Source organism: Ursus maritimus, unplaced genomic scaffold (assembly GCF_017311325.1).
Source record: "Ursus maritimus isolate PB19 unplaced genomic scaffold, ASM1731132v1 scaffold_2, whole genome shotgun sequence".
Classification (NCBI taxonomy): Eukaryota; Metazoa; Chordata; class Mammalia; order Carnivora; family Ursidae; genus Ursus; species Ursus maritimus.
The window spans coordinates 5254754-5270090 of record NW_024424452.1 but is presented as its reverse complement, the minus strand read 5'-3'; the positions used below and the strand labels follow the sequence as shown (position 1 = coordinate 5270090).

General features: G+C 45.6%; 2 protein-coding genes across 5 annotated transcripts in view; one reads left to right on the top strand and one right to left on the bottom strand.

The window, feature by feature from the left end:
• CCZ1 (CCZ1 homolog, vacuolar protein trafficking and biogenesis associated) overlaps positions 1-10951 on the top strand; it is a 29144-nt gene extending 18193 nt beyond the window's left edge. The window contains exons 11-15 of the mRNA XM_040634772.1: positions 2011-2044; positions 2680-2797; positions 9128-9286; positions 9556-9683; positions 10604-10951. Of these exons, the coding sequence (XP_040490706.1) occupies positions 2011-2044; positions 2680-2797; positions 9128-9286; positions 9556-9683; positions 10604-10659 (495 nt within the window). The 3' untranslated portion in view covers positions 10660-10951. The remainder of the gene's footprint in view (positions 1-2010; positions 2045-2679; positions 2798-9127; positions 9287-9555; positions 9684-10603) is intronic.
• A 1802-nt stretch (positions 10952-12753) lies between these two features.
• LOC103669974 (radial spoke head 10 homolog B-like) overlaps positions 12754-15337 on the bottom strand; it is a 53761-nt gene continuing 51177 nt past the window's right edge. For all 4 annotated transcript variants that reach the window (XM_008698339.2, XM_008698340.2, XM_008698344.2 and 1 more), the window contains 2 exons: positions 13900-14098; positions 12754-13032 (listed from right to left, as the gene is read on the bottom strand). In XM_008698339.2, coding sequence (XP_008696561.1) covers positions 12858-13032; positions 13900-14098 — 374 coding nt within the window. In that variant the 3' untranslated portion in view covers positions 12754-12857. The remainder of the gene's footprint in view (positions 13033-13899; positions 14099-15337) is intronic.

Here is a 15337-nt window from a genome sequence, read left to right as displayed (position 1 = left end):
CCATAAATCAGTGGTGGTGTCTCCTCTTTAATCCCTCATTTTAGTGATTCGTGTCTCCTTTTTTAACTCGTCTAGACGGTCTAGCTAAAGGTTTTTCAGTTTTGCTCATCTTTCCGGAGAAGCAACTTCTGGTGTTGTTTTTTTGTGGGGTTTTTTTGTATTGTTTTTCTGTTCTCTGTTTCACTTATTTCTGCTCTGATCTTCATTATATTCTTCCTTCTCTTGCTTTAGATTTAGTTTGCTCTTTTTTCCAAGGTCTGATGGAAATTTAAGTTCTTGATTTGAGATCTTGTTTTTTAATGTATGTGCTGACGGCTCTGAAGTAAAGACTGATGGTGTTAATACTCAGAGTTGGTGGATGTTCTTAAAGAAACATTCCTTCATTTGCTGTCTGCCCTTCGGGCAGTTTCCCTCTGGAAATTTATTTTTTATAATTCTTTTCAATTACGGTGTTTGAGGAGTCTGTGGAGTTCGTCATGCCGCCATTTTGAACCGAGTTCTGGTGCCGCGTAGATACCTGCTGATCTGGGTCTGGAGTAACTGGCGTGGCCTCTGAGATGAGCATGTAGGTGGGGGAGGTGGGGGGGGTAGGGCTGTGTGTCAGCGGGTAGTCCCTGGGGATGTGATGGTCTGCAGGGTTCATTATGCCATTCTGTGTGCTTTTCTGTGTATTGGAAATTCTTCAAGTTTTTAAACAAGGACTTGAAAGACACATTTAAAAAAATCAGCCTGTTAGGAGTCACTCATGCAGATGCCTGCAGGAACCCTGCAGACTCACACGGATGGAGCTTCAGTGCAGTGTGGAGTCGCAAGGCGGCCAGAGGCCACTCACGTCCACTAGGTGGCAGAGCTGGTGGTCTCAGATGTCCTGGTATCTCAGGAGAGGCTGGAAGTTGGAATCTTCGTAGGAAACTCATTGGCATCTAAGTCAAAATTACACCAAAAGAAACACATACCGGATGGCGCTCGCCTGTGAGCCCCAGTGTTGCAGCCTGTTTAAAAGCAGGTGATAATTAGGATCCACTTACAGAAGAGTGCAGGTGTGCTTGAGTGTGACCGTGTGACAACAGCTACAGCTGCTGGAGGTCGAGAGGGGGATGTGGGGAGAGGTGCAGAGACAGAGGGCGAGTGTGCTCGTGGAACAAGCAGCAGTCCGGGAGCTTGTGCCTGCGACTGTGGTGTGAGCAATGGGCCCTTTGGAGCTGTAAGGGGACCAGTGGGGAAGCTGGAGTGGCTCTAAGCAGCGGGGAGGAAGAGAGGGGCCGAGGAGGGGTCGTTCCTGTCGTGACGTGAGTAGGGATTCCGTGTGACATCTGAAGGCCACAGCGGTAGAGCCATGGTATCTACAACTGCTAAAGTGACTGCCTGTAGGAACGGGCCTCAGGAGGAGCTCGGTGGCTTTTTCTCCTACGGTCGTATGTTCTGCGTGCCTGTTTCACGTCTGTGCTGTGTATGCAGTAAACAGTGATACATCTAAACATGTCTGGTTATTTGATTGATGGTCTTGGTTGCTGTAGCCAGTGTCACAATTGCAACAGTCACTATCATGAAAAGGGAGACAAGGGGACATTAATCTGCTGGGGGCTTTTTAACTGTGTTCATGGAAATTTTCAAACATACACAAAAATAGAGACTAGAATAATTAATCCCCAGGTGCCCATCATACAGCTTAATTTAGTTAACATGCTAATCTTTCATCTGTTTTCCGGGCGTGTGTTTTTTGCTGGAGCATGTTAGATCATGTCGTTTCACTCATAAGTGCTTCAATTTGCATCTCTAATAAGGGCATCTGTTTCCACCTAACTGCTGTGTTATTAGCACACCTGGCAAAATAAACACTATTTCTTTAATGTTCTCTGCTCTCCGGTCCATATCCACATGTCTCCAGTTGACTAAAAAATATCTTGACCAAGTGATTCAAGTCAAAATTCAAACAGGGCCACTGCATTGGGTCGTCAGATTTCTTTTTTTGTGCCATTTTGTAATCTTTGGTTTGTTTTCTCTTCCCAGGCCATGAGTGCAGCTGTGTGCTTTATGATTGATGGTAGGTACACACCTGTATCTGACTTCAGCCCGCGTAGATAAGCCTTTTCTTTTTACGCTTTGCTGTGTTTTATCCCTAAACAGTAAACTTGTCATAGAGGCTCTATTAAGCATGGCTCCCCTCTGTGATCTCTGCCAGCGAACTAGCTCTTTCTCATTAAGTCCTGGCCTGCCTGCTTCCTAGCAGTAGGCCCTGGGCACCTTTCTGTGCCTCCCTGCCTGTAAAATGATAACAAGAGTACCTGTTTCAAAGGGGGCTTGAGGCGCTAAATGGGGTCGTGTTTGTAAAGCACCAGAGGGCATCTGGCCCCCGAGTGCTGTGTGGCATGCATTAAATATTTGACCTTCTTCGGTCTACTGGGGGTAGCCAGCCAATTTACCACCCCACGGGGTGTGCTTAAATTGATATTCACAGTTGAGATAGGTTTTTGACTCTTTTACACCTTAAGTATAGCTAACTTTGACTCTTCTGTTTCTCTTCTCTTTGGGATGGGAGGGAGAGCCATTTAATTGCTTTATTTTCCTGATCAGTAGAGTTTTCTTTGGAATACTGTAATTAAGACCATTAGATGAATACTGAGCTTTTCAACACAAAGAGTTCTAAAACTTACTGGTATTTTTTAAATTACTCGTTAGCCTCTGTACAGCCCACGTTGGATTTTTGCCGAAGACTGGACAGCATTGTTGGGCCCCAGCTCACAGTGCTGGCATCTGACATTTGTGAGCAGTTTAACATCAACAAAAGAATGTCTGGGTTTGTACTTTGCTTCGTGTTTACTTTCTAGCATTTAACTGGTTTGGGAAGAAGAAGGGTAGTTTTTACTTAAGAAAATGGATGGTAATATCATTTGTGTTTTCTAAAGAGTCCAGAGAACAAACATGCAGTTCAGTCCGGTCCGAAAAGCTCCCTGGGAACCTATTCCTGAGCTTTTCTGCTCCGCGATGATGGCAGGGGCTGGGTCTTCTGTGAATACCTTCCCTCAGCAATCCCCTGCCTGTGGCGTAAATGAACGGGGTCGGGTGTGCTAGCTGTGTGCGTGGGCCGGAGCTCGCGAGTACCACCTCACATCCCACTTGACCAGCCCAGACTGTAAAATTCACACTGGCAGTGGTAATCAGCAGGGTTTTGCCTTGTGTAGACAGAAAAGTACTTTGCCTCTTGTGCATACGTGTTTGGGGTAAAGTTAGCTGTGCTGTAGGCCGTGAGGGCGTTGGGCCAGAGTCTGGTGCTTTGAAGGACTCTAGCTCGAGTAGTGTATCGGGAGACTCAGGTTAAACTCATTTTGGTTCCAAGAACACTGGGAAGTCATTGAACCTCTTTCTACTGTCTTCTCAATGTAAAGTCATATGCTATAAAGATTAAGCGAGCACGTGGGAAGTACTTTGAGAAACAGAAGCCCTCTTTATATGGACTTCCTGCGTGTTTGAGAAGTTACTACCGTGTATGACTTTATGTGTAACCGGTGTTCATAGTGATTCCATGCTGTGCGTATATGGTCTTCCAGAAGGAGGTCACACACCGGGTCCAGGTGATAGTACGCGTAGGTTTTGTATCTGCACGTGGATTGTTAATTGTCAACAGCTCGCTTCGCATTAGAAAAGATAAGGCCAAGAAATGAATATGCCTGACCACTTTCCATCTTGAGGTTTAATTTTTTTTAATTCAGTTTAACTGACATACAGTGTAGTATTAGTTTCAGAGGTAGAATATAGTGATTCATCAGTTGCATGTAATGCCCAGTGCTCATTCCATCAAGTGCCCTCCTTACTGCCCATCCCTCAGTTACCCCATCCCCCCACCCCCTCCCCTCCAGCAGCACTCAGTTTGTTTCCTAGAGTTAAGAGTCTCTCATGGTTTGTCTCTTGAGGTTTAATTTTTTCACCATGAATTTGTCAGGTTTTCTTTTCTGAACGAAGCATCAATGAGTCAGATCTGTTTGGTAGCATGCAAAGGGTAGTTCCTGCTTTCCCACCCCCCCCCATCCTCCCCACCCCGGGGAGATTGCAGGACATGTTAACCGTTCTGCCCGTGCTTTTCGTGGATGTGATGGATTTTAATTAACTGACCAGCGAATATCTGGGGTGGTCTTGCTTGTCAGGGACTTTCTGTTCTGCAAAGGTCAACTCTCCTTGGGATTGTCCAGAAGTCGTATCACATGTTCTCATTTTTAACTTTGGTTTTATTGTTTTTTTGTAACATACAAGTTTGGGACTTATATAGTCCATTTTGTTAGTCATTTCCTTTCGATTTCTACCTTCGGTGTCATACTTGCGGCTTTCTACCCTGATATCAAAAATATGCCATTTTTATCTCTGCTACTTTTATGGTTTTATCTTCCGTGTTTCAATCTTTAAATCACCTGGAATTTTCAAGGGCTAGAGGAAGGGCTGTAAGATTTTTTCCCCAAACCAATAATTTGAAGAAAGGCGGGGGCCGTGGACATTAATAATCGCATTTCATTAGAAAGCAGCTTTCTCTCCGATATTTTATTATGGAAATGTCCAAACATAAGAGGGTGGAAAAAATGACACTGTGAACACACACAGCCCCCCACTTAGACTCTGCGGTTAACACTTTGCCATGTGGTCCAGCTCCGTCAATCGCAGGGGGACAGTGTTTGTTAACAGAACCTCTCTGTAGTATCAGGGGCCCCTGAAGGAGGGGCTCCTGGAAAACTTGGTGGTAGAACACACAACTTAGGGCACAGCCCAAGAGCAGAGACTCCAGAGCCATAGTTATTTTTCTCTTTGTAAGTTGACCTTAGGGTTGCTCTCGATGCATCTGAGATTTTACAAGTAAGGGGCTCTGGCTCGCCAAGCCATGAGTATCAGCCAGCTAGAGGGAAATGCTCTTGAGTACAAAAGATAGTGTGCTTTTCTTCTGGAAGTCCTGAGCCAGATCTAACCAATTTACATGCCAGTCCTAGGAACTCCAAGACTCACATCCCGTCTCCTCCTGGCATTGCTGAGGGGTGACGGGTGCTGTATGAGGCAGCCAGACATCCCCGTCCTGACCCTAGGTTTAGTGTTGAATCCATATTTCTAAGCTGCAGTTCTTTTAATGTCCCTTAGAAAATTGATATCACCCTTTTAAAGAATGGCCTGAAGTAGGTTTGTTTGGTCTTTGGTTTCTATTACTTGTGTGACACCTCAATTTTTTTCTACTCAGGAACTTTGTAGTTCAGTTATTTAAAAAAAATTTTTTTTAAAGCAATTTATGTCCTTAATTTTAATTTTAATTTTTTTTTTAAGATTACATTTATTTTATTGGAGCGAGAGAGCAAGCAGGAGCAGGGGGGAGAGGGAGAATTAGACTCCCCGCTGAGCAGGGAGCCCGATGTGGGGCTCAGTCCCAGGACCCTGAGATCATGACCTGAGCCGAAGGCAGATGCTTAACCGAGCCACCCAGGTCATGTTGTAAATCTGTAGCTTTTAAAAAATATATGGCATGAGCATCATTTTAAACCAATAAATAATGGATCTGCCTATTCTGTTTCATGGCTTCGCAGTACTTAGTTGGATAGGTGTGCTCTGTTTACTCAGTGCTCCGGTTGATGGGTAGTCTGGTTCTGGCCGTTAGCATCAGAACAGCTCGTATAAAATGATCGGGTGCGTACGTGTGGTCATCCTCTTAGGAGACGTCGCTGGCATGGAGTTCCGGGGCAAAGGGAATGCTCAGTGACAGCGGGTCGCCTCCCACAAGGGGCCACCAGCTCATTCTCTGTGCTGTGTCTTGACATCTAGGTGACACCGCGGTTGGCATTTCTGTCTCTTCCACAAACCGCCCGTGCATGTCCAACGGCTCTTCCCTCTGAAGCGCTTTGTATCTTTGCTTTTACATCAGCGCTCGTCAGTCAGACCACGTATTTTTTTGACTTTGGTTTTACTATTTTTGATAACATGTCTGGGATTTTTATGTAGTCCATTTCATTGAGCATTTCCTTTAGATTTCTGTTTTCACTGTCATACTTGCAGCTTTCCATCCCAATATCATTTTAAAAATGCCATTTTTATCTGGTACTTATATGGTTTTATCTTTGTCTCAATCTAATTCACCTGGAATTTGTAAGGGCTAGAGGAAGGGCTCTGATTTAAGACTTTTTCCCCCAAATCGGTAGTTTTCTGAATCTGAGACATTTCTTTCTGCTTCTTTTCACCTACTCCTACTCACTAGCCACTTTGAACGCTAAATTTGGAAAGGTGTGAGGAGGAGGAAGTACAGAGTTACCAGAAAAGGAGACTCCTTCCTGTGAGCAGTTGTTATAATCTTTTTTTATCAGTCATTTCGAATACATTTGGAAACCAGCCCAGTTGCTTGGGAGGTTGATGGTGCTAGGATTTCTGCTGAGGAGAGCGCCCATTGACGGAGGTGCACCCGGTGACGGAAATGCACCCGTTGACGGAACCATTGACGGCAGGTTGGTGACAGTGAGATCCAGGACGGGATGCCAGGCAGGAGGGAAGTGAGAAGGGATGCGTTGGCCCGGCTGGCGTCCAGAGGGGGTGCAGGGGGAGCAGGGGCGGGGAAGCCTTCCTTCCAGGGCAGAGTTCAGGAGCATATTCCAAGGGCTCTGCTGTGCCTAATGTCCTGATTAGCCTAGACATGCAAAGGAGAAAGAGCTGTACTGTGTAACTCCTAAATTAAGACGAGTTTTCCTTTCTTACAATATCCACATCGGTCAATTCAGAATCTTATTTTTTAGTTTGGTTTGTTAAGTGAAGAATAGCCGTCCTCACCTAGAAACCATGTGTCTGGCAACCTGAGCCGTCTGGAAGGAGGCCCAGAACAAATAAAGCCACCAGTTGGTCTCGGTGCTCCCAGCCAGCCATTGACGTCCACAGGGAAACTCCACAAGCAGTCAAGCACCTGCTGAACAGCTGCTGGTTTCCTCCCTTGGTTCAAAGCCTTTCCTGGCATGCTCTTGGAGCTTGGATGGGTCTTCACATACCTGGTCTCTGGCAGCTCAATAAAACTGATGCTGTTTACTCATGGGAAACCTCCCTGTGACTCTGCCAATCACAGACACTTGGGTTTTCTGCCGATTGTAGAAGAAAGAGGCAAAGGATGTGAAGAAAGGCTTGACGGAAAACAGAAAATACTCTCTAAAAAATTAGTGGACATATGAACTGAAAAAGTATAGAATACAACCATTTAAGACAGGCCCCACCTTTTCATGTTCTTTGAGGATATCGTTACTGTGCTATGAGATTTTAAGCCGAACTTTGTAACAGATCGTCAAGAAGAATTCTGTATTTCCCTGTGTTCAGTCTCTTTTATATTGACATAGTTAACTGTATTTAGCGTGTTCTTTTTTAAGAAGGCAAGAAATTTGCATTTCTGTGTTTAGGGGAAAAAATGCTTTGGTGTTTAAAAGGAGACTGTTTTCGCTCTTTGGAAAAGATACCAGGTGAATTTGGCTGCTACACCTTCAAAACGAGCACACCGTTTGTTAGATGTCATTTTTAATAGAACTAATAAGCCCGTAGGACGAACATCATCCTTGCTGTTTTTATCGTGAGCCGATCTCTCCTTTTTCTTTTATTAAGAGGACAAGTTAATAGTGAGAGAGCAAGTAGCAATTTTTCTATTCCTGTTTTTATGTTATCCTTGCGTAAGGCGAAGTGGAAAGAGGCCACATTGGTCCCTGTCTTAACTACATAACATTTGCTAATGTAAATTTCCATCAGGGGTACAAAAGAAATAATTTAGATCTTCTTAGAAGAATATTTTACATATTCTGAATGAGGGAAAAAGGGAGGCCACAGAGAGTGTTTTGAGGTGAAACGGAACAGCCAGGACTGTAAGCCCGATTGCGGCTGGGTAGAAGTTTGTCTGCGGGGCCAATGAAATTCCCAACCCTTTCTAAACGTTTCTTACATGTTCCATCTTTCCAGACAGTGTTTCTTATAGTTATATTTGCTTTTCTTAGTTTTAGGGGCCTACTAAAGACATATTCTGGCTTTGTTAAGAATTCTCTTTTCATTTTCCTGGACACTAAGCCATCCACATTCTTTCTTTGCCTAGATGTAAAGTATTACAGTAGTAACCCACTTTTCCGGAGGTCGGCTTTCCGGCACCCCCAGCCCACCAGAACATGGCTGCTAACCCTGAAGTAAGCAGAGAAGCCTTCTGAGCCCCCCAGTGGCAGGGCTGCTCAGGCGGTCACCACACCCCAGAGTGTAACTGAAGTGAGGGTGCGGTGAGCAGGGAGGGCGGGAGGCCCCGGGAGCTGTGGCCTTGCCGTCGGAGCAGTTCCCTGAGGAGTCCACACCCTGACCCGGGAGGCCGTGTAGTTGCCGTATGCAGTCATTCCACGTAATAAAAGATGTTTTCCAATTAAAGTATTCATTATGCTTCAGCTGAAAAGCCTAATACGCCTTAGAACAGTCTCCCTCCAGGGCGATGAAAGCTTTGTTACAGGAGTAAGCTTCAGTTCTGTGGCGGATTACATACAGGGAGCGCATTCATTCCCCAGCACCGCGGGATAAAGGAGCCCTTACTCTCCTGAAACGGGTCAGCAGACAACTTCTGTCAAGGGCCGCATAATACGCATTTTAGATTTTGTGGGCTGTATATGTTGCAAATTCTAACTGTCGTTGAAGCGTGAAAGTGGCCACAGACCGTACGTGAACGTACGGGTGTGGCCGTGTGCCGCTAAAACTTTATTTAGAAAAGTGGCCACGTTTGGCCCCAGGGCCACTAATTGTTTGCTGACCCCTTTGCTAGAAGACAGGTGGCCTGTGTGTAGTTTGCATTTGTTTTTAAAAATTCAAAACGCAGAGAATAATCAAGTGATTGCCATTTCTAAAGCACTATTATTGAGAAAATCATCACAAAAATGGTTATAATACTGGTTTTTCAAAAAGATAAACTTCAGCTTTCTGGAAAATTCCATCATATTGAATACTTCATTGTTATCAAATAAGTTACTAGTGAACAAAGAGCCTATTACATCTTAACTGAGATTCTTGATTGAAAATACAAGGCCTTAGCCACATGGATTTAAGGTTTTAACAATATAGTGCTATTGTTTGGATAATTATTCTTTGAGAATGTTACCATTTTAATAACATGTTTTCACAGGTCTGAAAAAGAACCCCAGTTTAAGTTCATCTACTTCAACCATATGAATTTAGCCGAGAAAAGTACAATTCACATGAGGAAAACACCTAGCGTGTCGCTTACATCTGTGCATCCGGATTTAATGAAGATTCTGGGTGACATCAACAGCGATTTTACTAGGTAACTCTAACAGCTTCTCGACTTAGGCATCCCCTTTCTAAGGAGAGAAGAGGCACTGAAGGAATCCTCTTCAAAGCGGAGTGGCCCAGAGCCGCCTCAGAGGGCCCCCCTTCTGAGACCAGGAGGCCCCAAGGTCACTGGTCACTTGCGCGTGACTCCCCAGACTTTTCAAGTGACTGGTTTCCAGTTTCTGGTCTTAGAGTGTGTGTGTCTTTCACGTTCTAGCCCCCCCTATAACAGACTTGCGTTTTGGAACTTGTGTCTTGCAGAGTGGATGAGGACGAAGAGGTCATCGTGAAGGCAATGAGCGATTACTGGGTTGTCGGGAAGAAGTCTGACCAGCGGGAGCTGTATGTTATTCTGAATCAAAAAAACGCAAACCTGATTGAAGTCAATGGTAAATAGGCTTTGGTGCTTGAGCAGAACTTGAGTGCCGGCCGTTCGCTGTGCTGGGACACCTGCTAGAGCGCGAGTCACGCCTGTGGGGTGTTGAGCAGATGCCCGTTGCTTAAAGGAAACCATGATTCGATCCACTCTGTGTTCTTCGGTAGCACAGTTCCTTGCAAAAGGATGTGGAAAACTTCCCTGTGCCACAGGAAATGTGGCAGTGGCCGAAGGAGAATTTTCTATAATGCTAAAAGGGGGAAAAAAAGTCCCCTGTCTTTATTCGCTGTGTGTAAAAATGTCCCCTTTTATTCCCGGTAATAAAGAGACATCCCGAGGCAGAGCTGTCGGGTTCACTGGGCAGGTCAGAGCCCCCCCCCCCCCAGTCTGCAGCTGAGCAGACTGATGACGCGGGAGCTCCCCGCCCGCCCGCCTTCTGGCCCTTGTGGTCGGTCTGGTCCCGAGCGCACCGTGCTTCCAGCGATTGCCTCGGCCGATCCTGACAGCGGCTTGCGCCGGGGAGAGGGCTGTGTCCCCTTCACCGCATCGGGCTCCCTTGCTGCTCTGTTGGAGCAGGACAATTGGGGGAGTGCTGTGTACAGGACAAAAGTCAGGTGTGTGGTTTCATTTTCTGCACACACCTGCTAGGACACAGTACGTTTTTCTCTTACTAGTACTTGTAGCGAGAGCTGTGTGCATTAGACACAGCAGTGAGCGCGCCCGGTGCGGGGGAATTGGGTCATGATGGCGCCACCTCTGCGGAGCGTGCTTGAACTGCCAGGTGGCAGCTAGGGGTCCTGGAGGGTTGCACTCGCTGGCTTAGCGGTTTAGAAGTCACGCTGCAGACCCCCAGCCCGTGGGTGTGTCAGGCGCTTGCGTGAAAACCTCGGTTTCTCACCTCCATTTTTTTGTTTGTTTGTGGTTTTTTTGCAGAAGAGGTAAAGAAACTTTGTGCAACGCAGTTCAATAACATATTCTTCTTGGATTGACCCATAATGGCGCGACGAAACATCTTGTAAAAAACAACTCAGCAGGCATTTTGTTTACCACTGCAGGGTCTCGGTCATATTATTGACTGGGTTATGACAATAGTAAAGCAATACTTGCTTTGAAGAATCAAATTTCTACTCAGTCTGATGATCCGCTGGGGTTTTTAGATTTTAAATATTTATGTGGACATAATTAAAGGTAGTCGGCTACATCTCTTTCATTCCATTCTTTTGACATTATGTGAATATTTTACTGGAAAATAAGACGAATAAATTGTTAAGGTTTTTAAAATTCTGGTTTGGCTTTGAGTCTCTCACCTGTTGCTTGCTGTGGACCACTCTGCCCCGTGGGCCCCTGGCTCGTCCTTGGGGATATTCTAGCAGCTAGAGCTGCTCGGAGATCGGGTCCCTCCCCCAGTCACTAGACCTGTGGTAGCGAACCCAGAAGCGTTTGGCCAAAGTAAGTGCTAGACTTGGTTTTTCTCTTGAGTAGTAATGTGATTTTTAGACCATGTATAATACAAAGGGCTGAATGGAAAGGCCCCAGTGTGGTCTAAACATGAAGCATTCTTCATTTGTCGTGTACAACCCCCGAGTGGCCACAGCTGCTTACATCCTCACAGCTGAGATGTAGCCTGGCTGGAAGTTTTGTTGCCGTTCTCATGATTTATGTAATTTACTCTTTCCGTTATGAAATCATGAATCACTCTTAACCCACGAGTTACCTGAGATTGTGTTTGTTTCTAGCAGTTCTGTATCCTGCGTTCATTACTGACTTATTAATTGCAGCACAATTAGATCGTGGTCTCGGATGTATCCTTTGTAGTTGTACATTTCAACCTAAAATGCAGTTAGTGTTTATTCTCTGTTGCAGTCTTGTTTCTGTGTGTTCAAACTTTTCAGTTGCCTTGCTTAAATTATATCCTTACTAAATGTCTTTTTGATCTGTTTCCTCCCTGTAATTCTGCCAGCTTTTGCAAGGCCAAGATGTAAGATGTTTATGAATAATGTGTCTTTTGGGGGGTTGGTCCTTTTATCATTATTTCTGGGTTTATCCCTATTCAGTTTGCTTTAAATTTCTGTTCTTAAATTTATTAGAGTGAGCAGGCAGGGGTGGAGGGGCAGAGGGAGAGGGAGAGAATCTTAAGCAGGCGAAACACTCAGTGTGGAGCCTGACGCCGGGCTCGATCTCACGACCCTGAGATCATGATCTGAGGTGAAACCAAGAGTTGGACACAACCAACTGAGCCACCCTAGTGTCCCTAAATTCTGTTCTAATATTGCTTACGATTCCAGTCATCTCGATTAAATTTTCCTGGTACATCTTTTTTCATATCTTTATTTTCATCCTTTCTGTCTGGTTTTAAGAGGTTTCCCTTGTAAAGAGTACCAATGAAGTGAATTTTGATTTTGAACCCAGTCTAATCATCTGGGGGATTGGGTGAAGGAAGAGGGGAGTTGAACCTGGTCACAATGGTGAGGTGTACTGGCACTTTTCCCACCACCTTTGGTGATTTTGGTTTCTAGCCTTTTTCTTTGTTGTTTTCCCTTTCCCCAGCTTCATGTTGGATGACCATGTCCTTCCTTCTGCTAGTTTGGAAGCTGTAGATTATATTTTCATGCGTTTGCTGGTTACCCTTAAATTTAACACAAATTAGCGTAACATTTTCTAACACAGCCTTAAAGTTTCACTTACTGCTGGCTCCACACCTGTGCCTCAGCCTTTCCACCTTGGCCTTTGTTCCTGCAGTTTTTGCGGTGCTGGGGAACTGGTGGGAGCAGGGAAGGAGCTGGATACGAGGCAGCACGGGAGGACAGGTACGATTTGGACACAGGGCTGGACACAGGGTGGTGACAGGGGCAAAGGAGGTAGCCCAATCTCTGGCAGGGGGCCCTGAAGAAATGTTTAAATCTGCCCACCGCCAACTGTCTTCTGATGAGTTTTATCAAATTCTAACCTTCATCACCAACACTGTACTTTGAAAGTAGCACACACAGGTATCAAATTTTTTTTTTTTTTTTTTTAATCATTCAGCTCCGTTTTCAAAATGCAGTGGCCCGGGCAGTGGTATTTTACAAGCACTACGCCAAGAAGTAAGACACGATTTTATTGGTCAGGAAAGGTGTTACCGTGCTTCAGGTGGAAGCCCCTTCTACATCTGCTTGTTCTTGGGGCTTCTTTCCAAACCCAGTAACCTCTACTTTTTCTTTTTCTTACTTGTGACGGGCTTGCTGGATTGGGACACTGCCGTGTCCTCTTTAGGGGTGCTCGGTGTGAAACTTGAGGATGAGGCATCCGCCGGTTCCTTGATCACGGTGATGTCGACATCACAGTCTGGTCTTCTGGCCTCTTCCTCTCTCAAGCTGTTCAGCCTAACACAAGAAGCAAACACAGGAAGGTACCTTTGATTTTTCTTTGCAGTATCAAAACCAGTTTTATGCTGTATTTTGTTTATGCCAAGTAGGCCAAAACTAGATTTCAACAGTTTTTGTAAGCAGAACTGTAAATTGTCCTCACTTTGCCTGAAATACAAAGTGATGCCATGTCTAGACAGTCCAGAATGAAATTTTCATGTATCTAAAGTGATTTTTGAACCATTTTCCTCTGTAGCAACTTAGCAGCTAGTAAGTGACCTTTTAAAATACTTTTATGGTCTTTGCCTGTAAGTATAGTTTAATGCTTTCTCCAACAGACCAACAGGCTCAACGTGTACTTTGCAAAGAGCAGGCTTTAGCTCTCTGGCCAGCTGCAACTGCACAGTTCTCGACCGTGGTTCTAGAAAGGTAGGTGAGCGGCAGGTTGTGGTGCTTACCATGTGCCACGCACTGTTCCAGACACTTCACAACATCCCCTCACTAAGTCCTCACAACAGCCTGATGGGCAATTATCTGCACTTACAGATGGGGAAAGCAAGGCACGATGAGTGGACCTTGCCCAGGGCCACGCACATGTCAAGGGGCAGGGCTGGGATCTGAACCCGGTAGACTAGCTCTGTGGCCTCCCAGCCACCATGGGGCCTCGCCTCTCTGGTGAGCCTTGGGCCCCAGGTGTTCTCACCACCTGAGAGAACTGGTGGTCGCAGGCAGGCAGGATTCTTCTGGCAGTTCCAGGCCCTTGGTGCCACCGGAGGAGCTGCCTCCCTTACGAAGTTGTACACTTTTAATGAAAGTGTTTGGTCCCAGACACAGAGATGGGAAGGAAAGACAGAGGAGAGGAGCAGGGAGGTTCTGTAAGGTTACCTCGCTTCCAGCTCATCGTTTTCGAGTTTCCTCTGGTCGGCCATGGCCGCCTGACGCAGCCTGTCCTCCCTTATTTTCTCCTTGAGGATTTCTTCATGTTTATGTGCGGGGAACAGTATATTCACAAAAAAGATATACATACTCGTGATCCACACAGCAAGTTTTTCCTTTTGTTCGTCCTTGGATTTTTCTTTTCTCTCTGGAAGAAAATTTAAAATGAGCGTGCACACAATTCCAGTTCTGCCACTTCGTACGATGCCTGAGCGTCTTCATCCCCTGAAGGTGGGGTGATGCTCTGCTTCCCCCCATGCCTGGGACGGTTAAGGTAACCACCAAGTGCTTCACCGACCACCCGGAACAAGGCAAGTGTCAGTAGACCAGAGCCACGATTGTCAACATTTTGAGTCTTCCTGGTATTTTTTTTCTTAATGGTAAAAGTATTTTAGTTTTCTAAAATTAAAACTGTGGAAAATTTTCATCTTCCATGTTTCACAGGGGAGAAAAAAAAAAGCCTCTTGGTTTTTGCATGCATTGTCTTTTTTTTAAGATTTTATTTGACAGAGAGCACAAGTAGGCAGAGTGACAGGGAGAGGGAGAAGCAGGCTGTCCAATGAGCAGGAAGCCCAGTGCGGGGCTTGATCCCAGGACCCTGGGATCATGACCTGAGCCGAAGGCAGCTGCTTAACTGACTGAGCCACCCAGGCGTCCCTGCATGCATTGTCTTTAAAGGCAGTTTGCATTAAGAAAATAATGAAAGAGGATTTTTTTAAAGATTTTATTATTTAGGGGGTACAAATGGGGGGAGGGGGAGAGGATCTCAAGCCAACTCTGCACTGGGCACAGAGCTCGATGTGGGCCTTGATCTCCCGACCCTGAGATCATCACCTGAGCCGAAACCAGGAGTCAGATGTTCAACCGGCTGAGCCGCCCAGGCGCCCTAACGAAAGAGGATTTTTAACTCTTGAGTAAGAAGGTAGGTAGAACTACTGACTTGGTGAGAGTTGCTTCACATCTACTAGGGCCAACAGATATCCACTTTGGAATGTGTTTAAATAGCTGATTCTGGGATGATAATCTTTGGATAGTTCTGTGTTATCAATAAGCTCAGGGATCTCTGAAGACAGCAAGTGTTTTTAGACTGTGTCTCTAGCGTGGGCTACTGTGCTGTGTGAGGGCAGGGATCAGTGAGGAGGGTGAGGATGGGGACAATGGAAAGGTACGGTGCTGTCAACAGTCCACCTTCCCATCTCAGGAGCCACTGTGGCAAGCACAGAGTGGAACGCTAGTAGGAAGAACCTTGATGCCAGTGCCAGATTTTACAAAGACTGAGGGCAACCTTCATCAGCACTTCCCACGTGAGTTCCTAGGTTCTAGGACATCTGTATAATCCGTGGCGGGCCTAGGCTTGGGAGAATGTTGTGCATGGAGGTAACTGATG